The sequence below is a fragment of the Carassius carassius genome, chromosome 12 (genome assembly GCF_963082965.1).
Source record: "Carassius carassius chromosome 12, fCarCar2.1, whole genome shotgun sequence".
Lineage (NCBI taxonomy): Eukaryota > Metazoa > Chordata > Actinopteri > Cypriniformes > Cyprinidae > Carassius > Carassius carassius.
Window position 1 is genome coordinate 5,937,296 of NC_081766.1, and position 19,386 is coordinate 5,956,681.

General features: G+C 37.0%; 2 protein-coding genes across 5 annotated transcripts; both read left to right on the forward strand.

Annotated features, from left to right (window-relative positions):
- The first annotated feature begins 544 nt into the window (after positions 1-544).
- LOC132154573 (EEIG family member 2-like) lies at positions 545-12,027 on the forward strand. Its single transcript, XM_059563182.1, has 11 exons — positions 545-827; positions 2,064-2,184; positions 2,310-2,339; positions 2,435-2,551; positions 4,500-4,546; positions 7,110-7,207; positions 7,567-7,674; positions 7,781-7,976; positions 8,074-8,210; positions 11,623-11,686; positions 11,912-12,027. Exons 1-11 carry the CDS (start codon positions 682-684, stop codon positions 11,952-11,954), a joined length of 1,107 nt encoding a protein of 368 aa, XP_059419165.1. The 5' UTR covers positions 545-681; the 3' UTR covers positions 11,955-12,027.
- A 1,647-nt stretch (positions 12,028-13,674) lies between these two features.
- LOC132154574 (pre-mRNA-splicing factor 38B) lies at positions 13,675-19,264 on the forward strand. Of its 4 annotated transcripts, XM_059563183.1 has the most exons (6): positions 13,675-14,112; positions 15,067-15,135; positions 15,273-15,424; positions 15,711-15,771; positions 17,073-17,305; positions 18,110-19,264. In XM_059563183.1, exons 1-6 carry the CDS (start codon positions 13,903-13,905, stop codon positions 18,840-18,842), a joined length of 1,458 nt encoding a protein of 485 aa, XP_059419166.1. In that variant the 5' UTR covers positions 13,675-13,902; the 3' UTR covers positions 18,843-19,264. The 4 variants fall into 4 exon arrangements, with proteins under 4 accessions (XP_059419166.1, XP_059419167.1, XP_059419168.1 ...); XM_059563184.1 differs by lacking the exon at positions 13,675-14,112 and having other exon boundaries at positions 15,061-15,145; XM_059563185.1 differs by lacking the exons at positions 13,675-14,112; positions 15,067-15,135 and having other exon boundaries at positions 15,360-15,424; positions 15,711-15,785.
- Positions 19,265-19,386: the final 122 nt, after the last annotated feature.

Genomic DNA, 19,386 nt, shown 5'->3' on the forward strand with positions numbered 1-19,386 from the left:
CAAATGTATACAAAAAAATATATACTTACAATTTATACGTGCAGCAATAAATATAATTATTCTTAGGCATTTATTCTAACATAATTATAATATTCTATGGAAATTGTTTTGCTTTTATTATTTTGATAGAATATGAGTCCATGCTATATAAAATATACTTTGTAGTTTTAAAACTGAAATCATGCATTCAGGAATCCTATAAAAAAAAAGCAATTTATAATAAATCCTATAAAGCCTAAAATACATATTATTGTGTTATATAGAGTGACAACCGATATCTATGCATTTTATATAAGTTTTCTGCTGTACCGTTATACGGCTTTCACTGATTGTTTTTTTTTTTCAACCCAGGTCATAAAAACCATAAAAATAGTAAATAAATAAATAAATTGCTATAGATTCATTGTTATATAAAATACATATAATTCATTTACACAAATAAATAATGATATATATTGTGAGCATGAAATATCATATCCGAAAATATTTTGGATGGACTTTTATTTTAAAATGTCGTCAGGTGTCAGTTCAACTCAGTTGACACAGCAGCGTTAACGCTAGCGTCCCGCACGCGCGGCGACTCAAACTACGCTGAGGCGCGTCAGAGCGTTTGGGTTCTTCTCCTGAAATCCCATTCGTGGAGTATAACAGCAAATTTGTCGTCCTTCACTTATTCGATCAATGGCATTCATCATGATGAAAAAGAAGAGGTTTAAGTTTAAAGTAGATGTGGAGCTGGAGGAGCTGTCATCTGTCCCATACGTGAATGGAGTTCTGTTCTGCAAGGTTCGACTGACGGACGGAGGCTTTTCAGACGAGTCCTCAAGGTAAAACAATATTCATCCTGTATATTGTATTGTTTTATTTTATTATTTTAAGTAGTGTGTGTGTGTGTGTGTGTGTGTGTGTGTGTGTGTGTGTGTGTGTGTGTGTGTGTGTGAGAGAGAGAGAGAGAGAGAGAGAGAGAGAGCTTTTAAAATTAATGCTCAGATGTCAATATGAAATAATGATAAATAATACATTTGTTTCTTTGGCTGAATATATTGCATATTACGAGTGATTAGGAACATCAAGCCCTTTTAATCTTGAAATAAGTGATTTATTAACAGTAGCTTGCCTGATTAGTTTTGAATGAATTATAGATGATTAGAAGCTTTTAATGTTCACGTGTTGTCATCTTAACTTTTGATTTAATTAACCTCGAGACGTTTTACGAAACAGTTCAGATCGTTTCATTGTAAGGAGGAGGAACGTGTATTTAGCCAAGTGGGTTGAATGAGAGAGGCTGTGCTCTACAGTGAACTCAACAGGTCGGCAAAAGTGAGCTGTGTCTGGTTAGCAAATACCTTTCTTGCTCTAACCGTCAAGACTGGACTTGCTGTGACAACAGTGCATTTTACAAAACGGTTACATTCCATATCTGAATTAATAGATGCCAGAAGTTCCTCCTCATGAACGTCACAGACGAGGGTTTACTTGGCATTAGTGTTACTGGATTTTCAGGATGAACGAGGGAAGAGTCTTTTGAATGAGAGAGCGGTACACCACAGACACGGACAAAAGCAGAAATATAAAACTTCTGTGGGAAGCATTATTCAGAAATATTCATTACAGAATGCACAGTCTTTCGCAACCGGAGCAAACACGTAACAGACACTGTAACAAACTATTACTAATCCTTTCATTGTAGAGTAGACACTGTAATGTGCCTTCTCAATCAAATCTCCCTTGACAAATGCCTTGTCTAAATCACTTTCCCTAATGACACAACAGTAATAATAGAGCTTGTAGAAATGTATTGGGGCAAAGACGGTAAATACTATTTTCACCAATACTTTTTATATTTGTGAAATTCATGTCTTTTTATTTAAACTTTTTATTTTATTAGTTGCGCATGTATTATATACAGCTGAATCTCACAAAGAATTGTCTAAATCATCTATCTATCAGTCTGCCTGCTATTCTATCTTTCTGTCTAACTAACTGTCAATCATTCTGTCATTTTATCTGGCTGTCTGTTTGTATTGTCTGTCTACACTATCTTTTTGTGCTTTCTTCTACAGAGAGCCAGTTCTGGTGAATTGTGTTAAATGGAAGAAAAGATTCTCCTTTTTATGCAAGATGAGTGCTAATGCAGGGACAGGGGTGTTGGATCCATGTGTTTTTCGGGTATCTGTAAGAAAGGTATGATGTAGCATTCTTATTCTCAAATTCTGCTCTAAGCAGAAACATTTGAGTGTGTTTCTGTGCAAACGGTGTTGGATTGGGTGAGGTTTTAACTTTATTTATTAATTAATTTTTTTATGAAGGAGCTCAAAGGTGGGAAGACGTTTGCAAAGGTAAGCTCAGTTCATCCATAGATTATGAAGCTTTATTTTATTCCTTTCAAATCACTGGCTCTGATATGATGTGTGTGTTTGTGTGTTTGTCACAGCTTGGCTTTGCTGATTTAAACTTGGCTGAGTTTGCCGGTTCAGGAAGCACCACACGGCGTTGTTTATTGGAGGGGTACAACACCAAAAACACTCGTCAGGACAACTCTATACTGAAGGTACACACACACACACACACAGCAGAACAACTTTATAATGAAGATTCACAGTCGTCCCCTTTGTCTTGAGACTACATTCCCTCTGTATTTTATTCTCTATTTATATCATAAACAAACTGTTGCTAGGGGGTGGGTGAGGGGGCGTGTCCTCTCAGATCTGTGAGTGGTGTTGTGTAACTTCAGGTTCCTCTTCATGTGGGTTATGTGTGGCATGCTGTGGCCTGTGTTGAGCTGTGTTTTCCAGTCCACAACCCCCACCTACGCCTAGAGCTGTTCACAGCACCCCCAGAATTCCACAGCCCTGTATCCTTCCACTTCCACTTCAGAGAGCTCACAAAATTCCACAGGCCTGCACATTTATATCTGTAGAGAGCCTCACACTTGACCAGACCATCACTGCAGTCACAGTTGGACACATATGTGTTGTCATATTTATACATTTATTATAGAAACAAGCCATGTGACGCATTACAGTTATTTTACAGCACATAAGGGATGTTTCTGCAATATTCACACGCTTCTATTTGATTCTTTAATATTGGGTTTGCTGATAATTGGGCCATTAAGAAAATAACACCCAACAATGGTTCTCACAAGTGAAGTGATTATTATTATTATTTTTAAAGGGGTCGTACGACGCGATTCAAGTTTTCCTTTCTCTTTGGACTGTTACAAGCTGTTTGTGAATAGATAGGTTCCCTAAAGTTACGAAGACTAAAGTCTCAAACCCAAAGAGATATTCTCTATAAAAAGTTAAGACTCGTCCACTCCCCCCTAAAACGCGTTGTTTAAACATGCCCCTGCAGGTCTACGTCACTGAGTGGGAAGATATGCATAACACCACCCAAAAGTTTACACAAAGAAAGAAGGCATAACGTTGATTCTCGCTGTAGCATTGTTGCTGCTGCCGTCGCCATGACGTGGAGACGCTGCGTGTTTCCTTGTGAAAGCGAAACTATTTGGTTTGGTTTTCCAAAAGAGGACACAACTAGAAATGAGTGGTTAAGTTGTATCTACAACGCTGTTTCAGAACAGTTCAACCTAAATATTCAGATGTGTGCAATGCATTTTACGCAGGACGAGGACTGTTTCCTGGTAGAGTAACCTACAACTTGTTTGTTGTTTGTCCGATCACAAATGCAGACATTGTTTTATGTTTATGCGGCGCGATGCAACGCAACGTGTAAAAAGACAGTATAAATCATTATAATCAGTAATTATGTCCCCACTGGATGCAATAAATGGTTTGTTTGTAATTGGTTTTGTCTCATCGCACCGGGACACAGCATCAAAGTATGGTAAGGGGCGTAACCTTTCTGTCACATGCTTGAGGTATTCGACCAATCAAAGCACTGGATAGCTGGCCAATCAGCATACACCTCGCTTTTCTTTAAGACGAGCTTTGTGAAAATCTATGCGTTTCAGAAAGGCAGGGCGTAGAGGAGCAACAATAATGTACAGTATGTGGAAAATAATGCATTTTTTTTTACCTTAAACCGCATAAACACATTTCATTAACAAAATACACAAAATAATGTTCTTTTTTTAAAATATCATATGTCCCCTGTGAGTTGTTAGTATTATTATGATAATGAAAAAAACATTATTAATGACATGATTATTATTATTAATTATTATTCTTAATATAATAATTATTACAATTAATTAAATGCAGGTTATGTTGTATTTTTATTTTCAATTATATTTTAAGTTGTAATTTTATAATTTTTGTAACAATAATTACAAATTAAACAGAATATTATAAGCAAAAAAAATAGATTTTTTTAATATTGGGTTTTCTGAGAAGTGGCACCATTTAAAAATACAATTTATCACACAATTTTCCGGTATCTGATGTATTTAATGTTTTCAAAGGTATTAATAAGATATACAATCTGCTTTATCTCATACTGTATATGTATGTAACCACATCTCTCTCTTTCTCTAGTTAATAATCAGTATGCAGCTAATGTCGGGTGATCCCTGCTTTAAAACGTAAGTTGTCCCTTAATTAATTTTGAAGTGTTTAAATTTCATATTCAAAATCTGCATCCTTCTGAAAATACCAGTATATGTTTTTGATGTTTTGGTCTCCAGCATGACACAACCTGGTTTATTTAAGTTTAACAAGGGATACAGAAAGACCATGCTGGTCGAGCAGCACCAAACCAGCCTTAAATTCATACTGGTCAACACTGGTCCTTTTTTTAACAGGATTGTTGCTCACGTCACATAGAGTAACCCAGCAGGTCAGAATGACCTTGAAACTTTGTGCGACAACAGCAGACACAACTGCCGTGATGCCTTTATATTTGTTTGCGTGTCCGTGTGGCTGTGTCAGAGTGCTTGTGCCAGTGTTTTTCTGAAACCAATGTCTAGAACCGCATGAACACAGGAAGTCTGGTTCAACCACTTCCTGGTGATGTTTAGTAAAACAGAGGTGACAGTCAGACACAGAAGTGTCTGCAGCTTGAAACTTTGATTAATGTGGCAGGTTTACACAACCATTCTAAAGTAAGCAGTAAGGTTTATGTTTAAAAGAGATAAAAAAATACTTGAATTCAATTGATCAACAGTGACAGGTAAAAATCCTCAATAAGGTGTATTAAAATTTTGCAGAATTGTTTTTAACACTGAAACACTTTTAACACTAATAATAAATGTTTTTTTGAGCAGCAAATCAGCATGGTAGAATGGTTTCTGAATGATGAGTATTAGTAGCAGCATAGTAATGAAAAATGTTACATTATTCAACACTGGTAATATTATAATGTTGTAGGTAATAGAAAATAACATTTACAGCATCTATGATCAAGAATTAACTTTAAAACATTTATTTACAGGGATTTATTTTTAGTGCTTGAAGCTGTTTACAGTTGACGCGGTTTCAGATTAGAGTAATTATGTGGATGTGTTTGCATGTATGTTGAAATATTTGACATTTATCCTGACATTTAGAGGGGTAATATTCGTCATATCACATTACCCAGAAACACTGAGGTGTGCTGCCTGTTACGTAAGTGAGTTGGCAACAATCTCCAATTAAAGCAACACATACAGTGTGAAATAAGTGAAAAATAAACCCCCAAGAAGAGGTGGGTTGGTGGGCGGGTGTGTGTATTTACACCCACTTCTGTCGTCACAAACGTGTGAATCAAGCTCTAGTGAGAGTTGTATCATCCCTTCAACTGTGGATGGTTGTCAAAAATAGTTATACACATTCATAAAAAAAGGTTTTGGTGATGTGTCCCAGAATTGTGTTTGAGGCCTACAGAAGTGTTATCGGGTGTTTGTGTGTGTGTGTGGGAGTGCTCATACTGCGCCTCAAGTGCTTTTAGCTCTGGCTAGTGCGTCACAGTTTTATGTCACTGTCAGTTTTAGAGGCACTAAAAACAGTGAAATGCCAGATTAGAACTTTATGGATTAATATCCCTCTGAAATCTGTCTTTTATAGATTTTTCTTTCTCTATAAATATTTTTATATAGTTTACTTGACCTGGCTGGGTTCAGCTTATTAAAAGAATAATTCTCTCAAAAAATACAATTCTGTCATCATTCATTCAACCTTATTTTTCAGACCTGTATGACTTTTTCTTTCTAAATATTAAAGGGTTAGTTCACCCAAAAATGAAAATTATGTTATTAATGACTCAACCTCATGTCGTTCTAAACCCGTGAGACCTCCGTTCATCTTCAGAACACAGATTAAGATATTTTAGATTTAGTCAGCGAGCTTTCTGTCCCTCCATTGAAGCTGTGTGTACGGTATACTGTCCATGTCCAGAAAGGTAAGAAAAACATCATCAAAGTAGTCCATGTGACATCAGAGGTTCAGTTAGAATTTGTTGAAGCATCGAAAATACATTTTGGTCCAAAAATATCAAAAATTACGACTTTATTCAGCATTGTCTTCTCTTCCGGGTCTGTTGTGAGCGCGTCCAGTGGCACTGCTGACATATGACACTGCTGACGTGTTTTCTGCTGCACCCACTAACAAAGAAAACACGTCAGCAGCGTCATATGTCAGCAGTGCCACTGGACGCGCTCACAACAGACCCGGAAGAGAAGACAATGCTGAATAAAGTCGTAATATTTCATATTTTCGGACCAAAATGTATTTTCAATGCTTCAACAAATTCTAACTGACCCTCTGATGTCACATGGACTTACATTTCTGGACATGGACAGTATACCGTACACACATTTTTAATGGAGGGACAGAAAGCTCTTGGACTAAATCTAAAATATCTTAAACTTTGTTTTCGAAAATGAGCGGTCTTACATGTTTGGAACGACATGAGGGTGAGTCATTAATGACATAATTTTAATTTTTGGGTGAACTAACCCTTTAAGGCTCTCAAGTAAAGAATTGGGAGCCTGAGTTAGTTTAAATATTTAAATAAATTTGTGTAAATATATTTTGTAAAAATGTTTCAGTTAAGAATATTATATTGAAAACAATGTGATTTTGTGTATGCAACAATGTCTTATTTTGATGATTTGTTATTTTTTAGTTTGTTTATAATGTTTTTAATGGAGATATTTTTGACTCTTCCAGGCCTCCATCCACTGCAATGACCATTGGTTTTCCAGGAGAAACAGAGACATGTCTACATGAGGACAGAAGAGGAGAGACGCAGAATGCAATCTATACAGGTACCTCCACGATCCTCACACAGAATCACTGCCTTTATATACCTGTCAAGTTTGGAATATGTTTTTTTATGTTTTTGAAAGAAGTTTCTTTTGCTAACTAAGGCTGAATTAATTTGATCAAAAAATAAAGTGAAAAACGTAATATTGTGAAATATTATTCTATTTAAAAATAATTGTCTTCTATTTGAATATTTTAAAATGTAATTGATTTATATATTTTTGTAATGTATTTATTTTTAAAACTGTAATAATTATTCCAAACTTTTGACTATGGTAGTGTATGTAACATTCTTAAAGAACTGATAAAGTCTAGTTCACATTTCAACAATTCCACTGAATTTTTTTTTTTTATCTTCTAGAAAACCCAGGAAAAATTGGCTTCAGTCATGGTTCTGTTCCAGATGAACTGGGAAAGTGTGGTCACTCAAGAACCGCCAGCTACGCCAGCCAGCAGTCCAAGCTTTCTGGTCTGTCCATTCACATCAAATGTTTTGCATTTCTTTTATCCTTTTAGACCATGGCTTTTTGCATGATATAATATCATAATATTGATCAGTCTGGACATTCTTGTAGGCTACAGCACAGGTCACTCACGCTCCTCCAGCCTGACGGAGCTCTCTCATCGGAGGAACTTGTCTGTGGGCAGTGCCTCCACTGGGATTGGCAGCCTACCAGAGCCCAGTGAGGACAGAGAGTCTCGCACACAGGCTTGCACACCTTTACCCCACCACTTAGCCACACATTCCCACAGTGGGATCACAGCCAACAGGTAAACATGTGATGTGTGCATTAGCTCTTCTTGCAAAATGTGTTTTTACAAATTTTTTTGAGTGAAGTTATTGACAAAATATGTGTTTGTATTTTAGGCACCCTGTAAAACAGGACTCGGTTGAGTCTCAGCTAAAGCGAGTGGATGCTACCAGAGTGGATGCTGATGATATCATTGAGACAATACTACAGGGTCAAGACTTCAGCCACAGCATACTGGACTCTAGTTATGAAGGTACTATTAGAAAGCATGCATCAGTCCAAAAGAAGTTAAATAAAAAGTGCCCATCCATAAAAAAAATAGAAAAAGTTTCTCACATGGCCCCCTGGGGTTGAACAAAGTCCTCCTTTAGTGAATCGATGCGTAAGAAAAATATCCATATTCAAAACGTAATAATAACTTTAAAGTAGCTTGCACCAACAGTTGTACACGGAAGCAGGCGGAAGCAGTTTGCTGCATAATAAGACATACACTATTGTTCAGAGGTTTGGGTTTGTAAAGATTTTTTATATTTTTGAAAGAAGTCCCTTATACTTAACATGACTGTACGATGGCATTTATTGGATCAAAGATACAGTAAAAACAGGGAAATATTATTCCAATTTTAAAAAATAAAATGTATATATATATTTTAAAATGTAATTTATTCCTGTGATGCAAAGCTGGATTTTTAGCATCATTACTCTGCTCATCAGTGTCACATGATCCTTCAGAAATCATTCTAATATGCTGACTTCCTGCTCAAGAAACATTTCTTATATTTTCAATGATGAAAACTTGGGCTGCTTGATATTTTTGTGGAAACTGTGATACATGTTTTTAGGATTCTTTGATTAATAGAAAGTATATATATATATATATATATATATATATATATATATATATATATATATATATATATATATATTTAACATAAATGTTTTGAATATTTTTCTTTTACTGTATACAGTATAGGGCTGGGCGATATATCGAATATTAGCGATAATATCGGAATAATTTTGACGACGATGTACAATTTGAATATATCGGGAATATCGAATATTTCAAATTCAAGCATACTTTCCCAAAAGAACGCGCCGAATGTCCAAAAAAGGAACATGTAACTGCTGACTGCTCTACGCCCCTCTACTACGAGAGCTGTAATGATAGCGGTTGCCAGATAACAAGAGTTTAAATCTCCGAATCAGAGCTCCACTGTTACAAGGATACATTTTCTGCCCAGTGTTTGCTTATTTTAAGCAATCTGGCAACCATGCGCACGTGCTCACTCCTCATTGCGGAAGAGCCGCCGACGATAATCTGAAAACACTAACAAGCTGGAATTGAGCGATCTAATGAAAGCGTCGTTCAGCCGGTCTGTGTTCTGTCGCGAGATCTCAACTGTATTGTTTGCGTTGGTGATCGCAAAATAAATGCACTTACTCGACCGCTGATGTTTGAATAGAGAAACATAGGCTATGGCCATTTGGAATTACTATTGGGGAATTTCACTGATATGTTTACCAGTTTCCATAATATAGACAGAGAAAATGCAAAAGTCTTTGGTATTCATTTATATATATTTATATATAAGAAATAGCTATGTGCTTCAGCAACTAGCTCCCCATCTAAGAGGGTTTTTAGTGTCAGTAGGAACATAGTTTCATTCCACAGAGCTTCTCTTAAAACCACAGACAGTTGACAGACTTGTGTTCTTAGCTTAAAAACTTGTTAAAAAAATTAAAATAAATTACTTATCCCAGTTGCATAGTTTAAATTGTGAATTGCATGCACTAAAAAGTTGACAGAATGCACTTTCTGTAACTGTTACTTAATTTGCACTGCTTCAGTTACATATAGGCCTACATGTATTCATTTAATAAAAAGCAGTAAGTGATCTTTTGGTCTAGATTTTTTAACCGCTTAAATTAGCTGTTTAATCTAAATGTTTTTTTTTTTTTTTTTTAATGGGCAAAAGAAAATCATGTTTTATTTTTTATTATTTAAATGCAAATGCAAACATATCGAGATATATATCGAATATCGTAAAAAATTTGACAATATCGAGATATCTTTTTTTTTTTGTATATCGCCCAGCCCTAATACAGTAGCAAAACAGCCTGTTTATTTCCAAGGGTTAAAGAGAGGATTACAAATGGAAAACAAAATTATAATTGCTTGTGGTACAAACAAATTGTCTTAAAATTTAAGTGGAATTTAGGGGAAAAAAATAAAATGCTGTAATTTGTTTTTAAAAAATCTACTATGACTGCATTGTGACATGGCAAGGAGGGGTGTACACACACACACACACACACACACACTCCTATTATGCCATGTGCTTCTACAAGTATATTTTAATAGCATCCTCCCTGAAAATATGTTTAAATTTAAACATAATTTCCATCCCCATAACACCAGGCTGTGGTCAATGGCCAACAGACGGACACACAGAAACATTTCGTGCATGACCAGCTAGCACAGACCTTCCACTGTCCCATTGTAGTACCCAATGCATTCACTGGACACAAACTCTGGATAAAGAAATTCAGAGATTTGTTGTACCGCAGATGTTCAGTTGCACTTTAATATGCACCACATTGTGGCTTTGTAAGATGAATGTTTACTATGGTTACTACTACCTTCTCAAACAAACAGATGGTTGAATTTCCCCTCTTCTCTCTTTTTCTGACTCATATATAGACTTCAGAGAGAGCAACCTTAAACTTGCAGTTAACACAACATCTTTTCTTTTGGAACCAAAGCTGTATATACACACAGGGACTTTTTTTTAAGATAATTATTTTATGTGGATCAAAGCTGCATTTATTTGATCAAAAAAAAAGTTAAAAAAGTAATAGTGTGAAATAATATTACAATTTAAAATAACAGTTTTCTATCTTTGAGTGAAGTTTGAGTGATGCTAAGCCCAAACTTTTGAAGGGTAGTGTGTGTCTGTGTGAGTCTGTGTGTACAGTTGTTGTCAAAATTTTACACTTTGAAGTATTTGCAAAATGTTAATTATTTTACCAAAATAAGAGGGATCATACAAAATTTGTTATTTTTTATTCAGTACTGAGCTAAGATATTTCACATAAAAGACGTTTACATATAGTCCACGTAATAGTTGAATTTATAAAAATGACCCCGTTCCAAAGTTTGCATATGCTTGATTCCTAATACTGTGCTGTTACCTCGATGATCAACAGCTGTTTTTTTTTTCTGATAGTTGTTCATGAGTCCCTTGTTTGTACTAAAGAGTCCTAAACATCCTTCAGGTCCCACAAATTATTTTGGTATTTGAACCCTTTCCATTAATGACTGAATGATTCTGAGATCCATCTTTTCACACTAAGGACAAGTGAGGGACTCGTACGCAACTATTACAAAAGGTTCAAATGCTCACTGATGCTCCAGAAGGAAAAACGATGCATTAGGAGCCAGGGGTGTAAACTTTTGAACAGAATGAAGATGTGTATATTTTTCTTATTTTGCATAAATATCATATTTTTTAAATTTAGTACTGCAATTCAGAAGCTACAGAAGATACTTGCAAAATCTTCAAATTCAAAAAGTTTTCACCTCCAGGTGCTTAATGCATCGTGTTTCCTTCTGGAAGTATTATATATATATAATATATATACAATATTTTTTGCTGTTGTTGCAGAGGAGGGTCTGCGACTGTTTGTTGGGCCAGGAGGCAGCACTGCACTGGGCTCTCAGCACACCAGGTGAGATACATTATGTAAATTTCCTGCCGCAAGGTCACCACTGCAACTTGCATTCTCCACTTATGCCGTCCTTGTGTGATACATGGCCATTGTGCTTAGCATTATGCGAAGCAGATTATAGGGATGTATTTTGTTACACGAGCAATATCATAAAATTGCAGACTGTGGTAATGTAATTCTGTAATGAAATGTAATGCCCTCTGTCTCTCTCTTTCCATCATTCAGGGTTGGTGCAGGAGCTTTTGAACAGGTGGTTATAAAACGCTAGACTGAATGTCCGTGGGGGAAGGTGATGTAATATCCTGTGTCAAACCAGAGGACCGCAGTTGTCACAAGCATGAAGAAAGACAGAAGCTTTGCTTTAGCTCAAAGTAATAGGAAATACTAGGATTGGTATTGTTTTACCAAAAACAGATGGTTATAGTTCTCACAGACATTTAAAAAAATTCCTGGAACCACTGGTGGAACTGAAAAGGCGTGTTGCAGAGTAAGGACTATTTTTCATATAGAAATCAGCTTGTTTAAATCCACTGAGATGGACTGATACACTTTGTATTGTCTGATGTTTACTTGGTTGGATGCTGCTAATTTGAGGGGGGGGGGGATCAAGTACCAATCATACTAATTTAATGTATACCACTGATTTCAAGTGGATAATCATATTTGTCATTTTGCGAGGCCATAAAGGTAGTGTAACAAATGTGTTACAAATGTGTTGATTTAAAAAAAAAAAAAAAAAACAGTTTAAAAATACAGTAAACAGGTGACAGATGGTTTGTCAAACTAGTGAGTTTTCTAAGATCCCAGTTTGTGAACCTTTTTGTCAGCATTAACCAGACTCAACCACAAGTTGCCCAGGGATGGAGACTGCAAATAGCAGTTTGTTAAAATGGCATAATCCAAATTCTATTTACATTACATTCCTTTTCATTTGAGGAAAAATGGAGAAGACCTGAGCCATTCAGGATCCATGTGTTTGTTTGTTTTTTAAAAGTTTGTAAATGAGGGACATTTTATACAATTTATTACTTCAAAAATGTGTTTGAATAAACGTGCCTATTTTAAAGGCTAATTACAAAGACTGTTTTTCAGATTTCATATTGTATATTACAAAACTGTAATATTTTAAGAATGTATATAACGGAAAAACAATTTATGTGTTCAGGCTTTCTAATAGTGACAACTGTCAGACTACAGAAAAACTAAAGGAGTAAAAGAAATAAAGATTTAGGATATATCTGATGTTTCAATACATTAAGGTCATGAAGTATATACCTGAATACTTTAAGACAAAATGCAATATATAAACTTCACTGTAATGTTACATTTTAAGAATACATTAGATACTTTGTGTAAAAATGTAAAAAAGAAACTGTTATATAATTAAAATATTTCATTCTGTAGTTTTGATTTGTTACCATACTGGGTAGTTGTCTGCACATCTGAAATAAATGTTGTTATAATTGAGCTGGTGATGCACAATTTACATTTGTATGATTTTTTATATATAAGTTAGAATACATGTCCTGTAATCGTAATAAACGTATTACAAACATGCAGCCTTAGCCTTAAAATAAATTTAGAGCATTACTGCAACACAACACCAAGAACACATGGAAAAATGTGAGTGCTTTCAACAATATTTATATGGACTCAGCAAGACAGGACTCTGCAGTCGAGTACAAGACATATCAAACCATGCTGGAGGACCGTGATGCCAAGTACTCTGTATAGCATCTTCCTAGACAATTCAGTTAGCGTTGAACTTTTCGCCACCCTGAAAGGGTTAGACGAACCCCGTTGTTCTTGTTTTTTCACATTGAAATTCATAGATATTTTTATTAATGCTTTTAAATACAATGATTAAAGACGATTTGTAAATGCAGTTTTTTTTATAGGAGTTCCCTAATTTTCATCTTTCTGGCGAAAGTAAACATTTTAGTATGACAACTTGGCAACCCCCGCCTTGCATCCCTTTCCGCCGCCCCTCTTCCGTGCGCCATCTTGTTCTCACAACCAGCTTAGCTGAACGCTTAGCGTGCGTCTTGTAACTTCACAGAGAACTGGTCAAAACAATCCAAAATCCAATTTGAATGAATTAAGAGACGACGGTTCGCCACACGCGCACATCGTCGAAGGCGTTGCCGTAATATTTGTTAAGGTCAACTGTCTTTTTCTTTAGTTTTGTAATTTAATGGCGTTGTGAAAGAACTGCCATGGCGGTTAGTCAGCAGCAACAACAGCAGCAGGCCGTGAGCAAACCGGCCGGCGGGAAACACGGCAACGTTTTGCCGTTATGGGGCAATGAGAAGACTATGAACCTCAACCCGATGATCCTAACAAACGTCCTGTCTTCGCCCTACTTCAAGGTCCAGCTGTACGAGCTAAAAACGTACCACGAGGTGGTGGACGAGATATACTTCAAGGTGGTGAAATGAACCAGGGCCGACGAGCGAGAAGCCCGCGGTTTTCTTTTTTGTATTACATTGGCATTGAGTATTGCTCATTGTTTGTTATTGCTTCTATTAGCCTTAAATAGTTGTTCGTATTAACGTTACGTGACCTGCAGTAACGTTAGATCGTGTTAGGCCATGGAGGCTAATTGTGCTAACTAACTTAGCTCAAAATAAACAATTTAATTTAAAAATTAAACCCTTGTCATTAACACACCGAAATTATTCCAAACCAGAATTATTGACCTAATTTAGTAGGATACATAAGGTGTAGTTTACTGTATAGACAGAATGAAGGCTTCAGTCACCATTTACTTTAATTGTAAGGAAAAACGTTGAACGAAAGTGAATACGTTAGTCCCCAAGATCGTAAAAGCGAGAAAATGACAGAACACCAACATAACAACTGCCCTGTTCACACCAAAATACCTTTAACAGTAACTTTATTAGAGTTTACAACAACGGACGGTAATTTTTTATTATAAACGCATGATACAGGTATGTAGTCTGTCGCTTGAATTGCTCGTTTTATGGTTAATCGTTCTGAAAGTGATTCTAACGATAGCGTTCCTCTGTGCCGTTACAGCTGTGATGTAGGCTTCCTATTCTCATAGAATTAAAACTATAATTAAAATTCATAGTTAGAATCTTTGGTGTGAACGGTTTTTTTTTTGTGACTACCAAAACTACAGCAATTTTGTATTAGCCAGCACTGTAGGCAAAATAGACTGAATTAGAAAGACTGTCAAATCTTTTTCCATTTTAATTGTTTTTCTGCTATTATTTTAAGTATTTACTGTAAGTTCTAGAATATTAGACTATTAGTTTAGGAATTGGGGTTTGAATAAAGGTGAACTTGGGATTTATAGTTGTATTTCTCCTCTAGTCAGTTGCTTGGTGTATGACTGTGACCTGTTTCCTTTTTAGGTCAACCATATGGAGCCATGGGAAAAAGGCAGCAGGAAGACCGCGGGGCAGACAGGAATGTGCGGGGGGGTAAGTAGAAGTACGTGCCTTGAGACCTACTCGACTTCATCCTCCCGTAATCTTTGTCACTGTGATTAATGCAAGGGAGAGATTCACTTAAGCAGAACATAAGTTTAGCTTCAAGTTTCGTGATTTTTGTCTTGCAGGTTCGAGGAGTCGGGACAGGTGGGATTGTGTCCACTGCATTTTGCTTGCTGTATAAGCTATTTACACTGAAACTGACACGCAAACAAGTGATGGGTCTCATCACTCACTCAGATTCACCCTATATCAGGTCACTGGGCTTCATGTACATCAGGTATGATGTAGAACACAACATGAACTGAGCTGGGGTTTTTTTGGTAAATGTTTCAGAAGTAATTTCATGTTTTGTTTTTTTCATGTGGGTGAACTACTTTGAATAATCAAATTCTAGCATTGATTTTAGCAAAGGAATATGAATATGTAGAGCAGATGTACCCAAACTGCTGTATATAAGATGGTATTTTCATAAGTACTTGGGTCAAGCCACATTTTGTTGGGATGGCGCTTATTTTCTGGTCTCGATGAATACACATTTATAATGTCAAATCTGTGTATTGTAGGTATACTCAGCCTCCTCCTGACTTGGTTGACTGGTATGATGAGTTCCTTGACGACGAGGAGGTATGTCACCACGGGTAATGACTTCATCTCTCTTATTTCTGATGTACCACATTTTAACCAGAAAGCTTTAGGCCAAATGCTGATTGTGATGCACATAGCTGTCCTTCAACCTTTGACCTCATTTAACTTAATGTTCCTCTTATTTGTATTTATGGTGGCAAGTTTAGCCAAGACATCAGATGACCGGTTTCTTACTCTCACTGGGTGTGCCATGTCTGTTTTGAGATCAGCACAATCTCTTAGCAAATGGTCCTTTGAGCTAGATATGAAGTTTCATGGTGATTTCTCTGTGGTTAAATGTAAATTGCATGCAATATTCATTTAGCCCAGATACGCGTGTATATGGCAGTATGCCTCCGTGTTTCATAGAGACATTTATATTTGATCGTAAATATCAGACATCCATTACTGGTTGCTGTCTCATCTCTTGTGCTCCTGCATGCTAACTCTCAATTTATAGTTGGTGATATATTATCCAATTTAAAAATAGCCCAGTAAAAGTAGATCTAACTTGCATCGAGCAGACATTGCTGCCTGGTGGTAGTGGTGGTTGTTATGTGTGTCTCTGGCTGACTGCCCTGTTCTCTCTCCCAGATTGCCCCTGTGATGCGGGTGGATTGGATATAGGGTGTGCTCCACACTCTTGACTGGGGTTCGTGAGTGCAGTTAGACAAGCTCACCCACCCACTCCACCCCTTCACACGCAACGGTACAGCATATATGTCAGCTGACCTGCCGACCTCCTCTGCATCACACCTATGTTGATGAATGCATAGTAAGAGACATTGTGGAAGCAAATTATTGATTCTCAGTCATGCAGATCTGTTGAAAATTAATATAATAAACTGTATTTTCTATAAAAAGTATAGCAGAAAGACTGGAAATGTAACTTGTCTGTTTTTTTTGTTTTGTTTTTTTTAACGATCCCACTTATATTGAAGGTGCACTAAAGGTCCATTATGAAATAGAACCTTTTTTTGCTAGTGATAAAGGTATTTGTACAATGATATTGCTTTTGTATCCATGCTGATTATTTGTTATTATAAAGTCTAAGATGACGGTCAGTGAGACAAACAACAAAATGACTAGGTGCACATGTCAGTACGGAATATTAAGTCAGGTGAGCAGAGGTGAAGGTTCAGTGTTTGGACATCACAAATGAAGCATTTTATTCAGGACAGTGTACAGTCTAATTATTAGCGTTAACATGTATACCGGAGGTCGTGCGATATCTTTTACTGTGACCGAGTGTGTTTGTGATTGTAGTGTTAATGGTTTTGCTCCTTTGTCTCCGTGATCAGGAGTTGGACGTGAAGGCTGGAGGAGGGTGCGTAATGACAATTGGAGAGATGCTCCGCTCCTTCCTGACCAAGCTGGAATGGTTCTCAACGTTGTTTCCAAGAATACCTGTTCCTGTGCAGAAAGCAATCGACCAGCACATGAAGAGCCGACCACGTAAACCCCAGCAAAAAGATGAGCAGGATGAAGAGGAGGCAGCTGATTCAGGAAGGCATGGAGATAGGCGCCATTCCAGGTACATTTGTTGTGTGTGGGTGGGATGAGATTATTTGGCTAATCAGATCAGCAGTGATCAGTGTTTGTGGTGGTGTTTGAACTGTAGTAAGTTCATTTTAAAGAATCACCAATAATTTTGAAATTACTTGCTGTTCGAGATGAGCCATAACTACTCTGTAAATAAAATAAAGATTACTGGATTGTTTTACCAAAAAAGAACATTTCAGTTTTTCTACTTCAGGTTTAATTCAAAGTGGTACTTGCCATTTCTTTGTAATTGTTTGTATATAATGGGCATTGTTGGATTTAAGCCTAGCTAATTTCTTGTGTTGTTGGTTAATGCTGGTCCATGTCAGACAGCTGCAGTGTATTGTAACCATATTGTTAGAGTTCTGTTTTTTGGTGTGGCGACTGTTAATGCTTGGTATTTGATAAAAGTTTCTCCTTGGTTTGTATTTGGACGGCTCATGAACGTGCTCCCAGCAGCATGTAGAATGTAGACATATTTTCCACCAAGACAGATATGACTAAAGTCTGCAATCTCATGTGAGTTTACATTACTTTAAACATTATCAAAAATATGATTACTTTCTGTTTGGAACTGTAGCAGTTACCCCAAAACTTTGTTCCCCTACACATGATGCTCATTTCTGAGTTATGCTTGTCTGTATGAGATTCAGTCTTTAATATATAGTACCTTGTAATGTTGTGATCTGAATGCAGGGAATAGAATTGTTGTTTCAGAATCACCACACTCTCTTATATTTTGTTCACTGGTATGTATTTGCTATGTTAAATAATTGTTTTTTATGTGTGTCTTTAGGACACCTAGGAAAAGTCAGAGTCCCAGGAAATCCCAAAATCGTTCCCGGAGTCGCAGCCATCACAGAGAAAAGCATGGTGCCAGCTTTGATGGTGAGCTGGAGAGAGAACGAGACAGGCAGCGAAAAGAGCGGGATGGAAAGGACCGAGACAGAGACAGGGAAAGGGACAGGGAGAGAGACAGAGATAGACGACGCTCCAGAACACCAGACCGAACCACAGAACGTCGACGCAGTCGCAGCAGGGAACCAGGCCGGAGTCACAGCACCAGTAGAGAGAAGCGGAACGAGAGAAAAGAAAGAGATAAAGAGAGAGAGGCAGAGAGTGAGAGAGAGCGTAGCCGCAGGAAAGACAGAGAGCACCATAAAGATCGAGAGAGGTCAAAAGACAAGAGGAGTAAAGGAGATGGGGAAGAGAGGAGGCACAAAGAAGATAAGGAGGATAGAAAGCACAGGGAAGAAAAAAGGAGCAAACGCTCAAGGAGCAAAAGTAGAGACAGGAAAAACAAAACTGAACGATCTAGCAAGAAACGCTCTCGCTCGAGCAGCAGGAGCAGGCAGGAAGCAGGTGAGGAGAGGAACAGGAAAAAGGAGCACAGCCATAGTAAGGAACGCTCACACAAGCGCAGTCGCAGCAAAGAGCGCTCGCACCATCGAGAATCCAGCAATGGACGAGAGCATCCCAGTCCTGAACCAGGAGAAAGAACAAACAGTGTTCAAGCAGATTCTCCCTGATCCAAGTCTGTCTCCATCTCCCTCTCCTCCTCTTTACCAGAACCTCTCTTATTACTTCATGTCTTTCTCTTTAATCCTCCTGTGCACCACTTGTGTTAAAGTAATTGGAAAAGCCTGGACTTTTTTTTTTTTTCCTGCACTGTAAATTGCTACTTGTGTAGACATAAAAAATATTTTCTGTCAGTTGTCCATTACAGATGTCTGAACTGAAAATGACATTTTAAAATCCCCTTTCTCCCCTAATTTGTTTTCAGGATTTTCACAAATGGCGTTGTACATAGAGCTCAGAGAATGTTTTAAATTTCAACAGAGCTACCACAGAGTTGAGTTTGTGGCACAGGTTGCTGAAATCTGCTGACAGTGTGCTGTTTCATTGCTCTGTTACATCTCGTTTTCTAATAAAATTCTTGTATGGAACAAAATTGCTCAGTTGTATTATTTTTTATATTATCATTAGTATGTCACTTTCACTAAGCCAAACTGCTGGGTTCTGCAAGTAAAAATGTCACTCATTTTCTTCATAGTTTCTTTATAGAGTTTGTGT

Bases quoted from the DNA above. Each gene is read 5' to 3' on its own strand.
- LOC132154573 (XM_059563182.1), top strand. From the start codon at position 682: ATGGCATTCATCATGATGAAAAAGAAGAGGTTTAAGTTTAAAGTAGAT. The intron at 7,208-7,566 runs GTACCTCCACGA...TTTATCTTCTAG, and splicing joins GCAGAATGCAATCTATACAG to AAAACCCAGGAAAAATTGGC. The intron at 7,675-7,780 runs GTCTGTCCATTC...ACATTCTTGTAG, and splicing joins CCAGCAGTCCAAGCTTTCTG to GCTACAGCACAGGTCACTCA.
- LOC132154574 (XM_059563183.1), top strand. From the start codon at position 13,903: ATGGCGGTTAGTCAGCAGCAACAACAGCAGCAGGCCGTGAGCAAACCG. The intron at 14,113-15,066 runs GTGGTGAAATGA...TTTCCTTTTTAG, and splicing joins TGGACGAGATATACTTCAAG to GTCAACCATATGGAGCCATG. The intron at 15,425-15,710 runs GTATGATGTAGA...TGTGTATTGTAG, and splicing joins CTGGGCTTCATGTACATCAG to GTATACTCAGCCTCCTCCTG.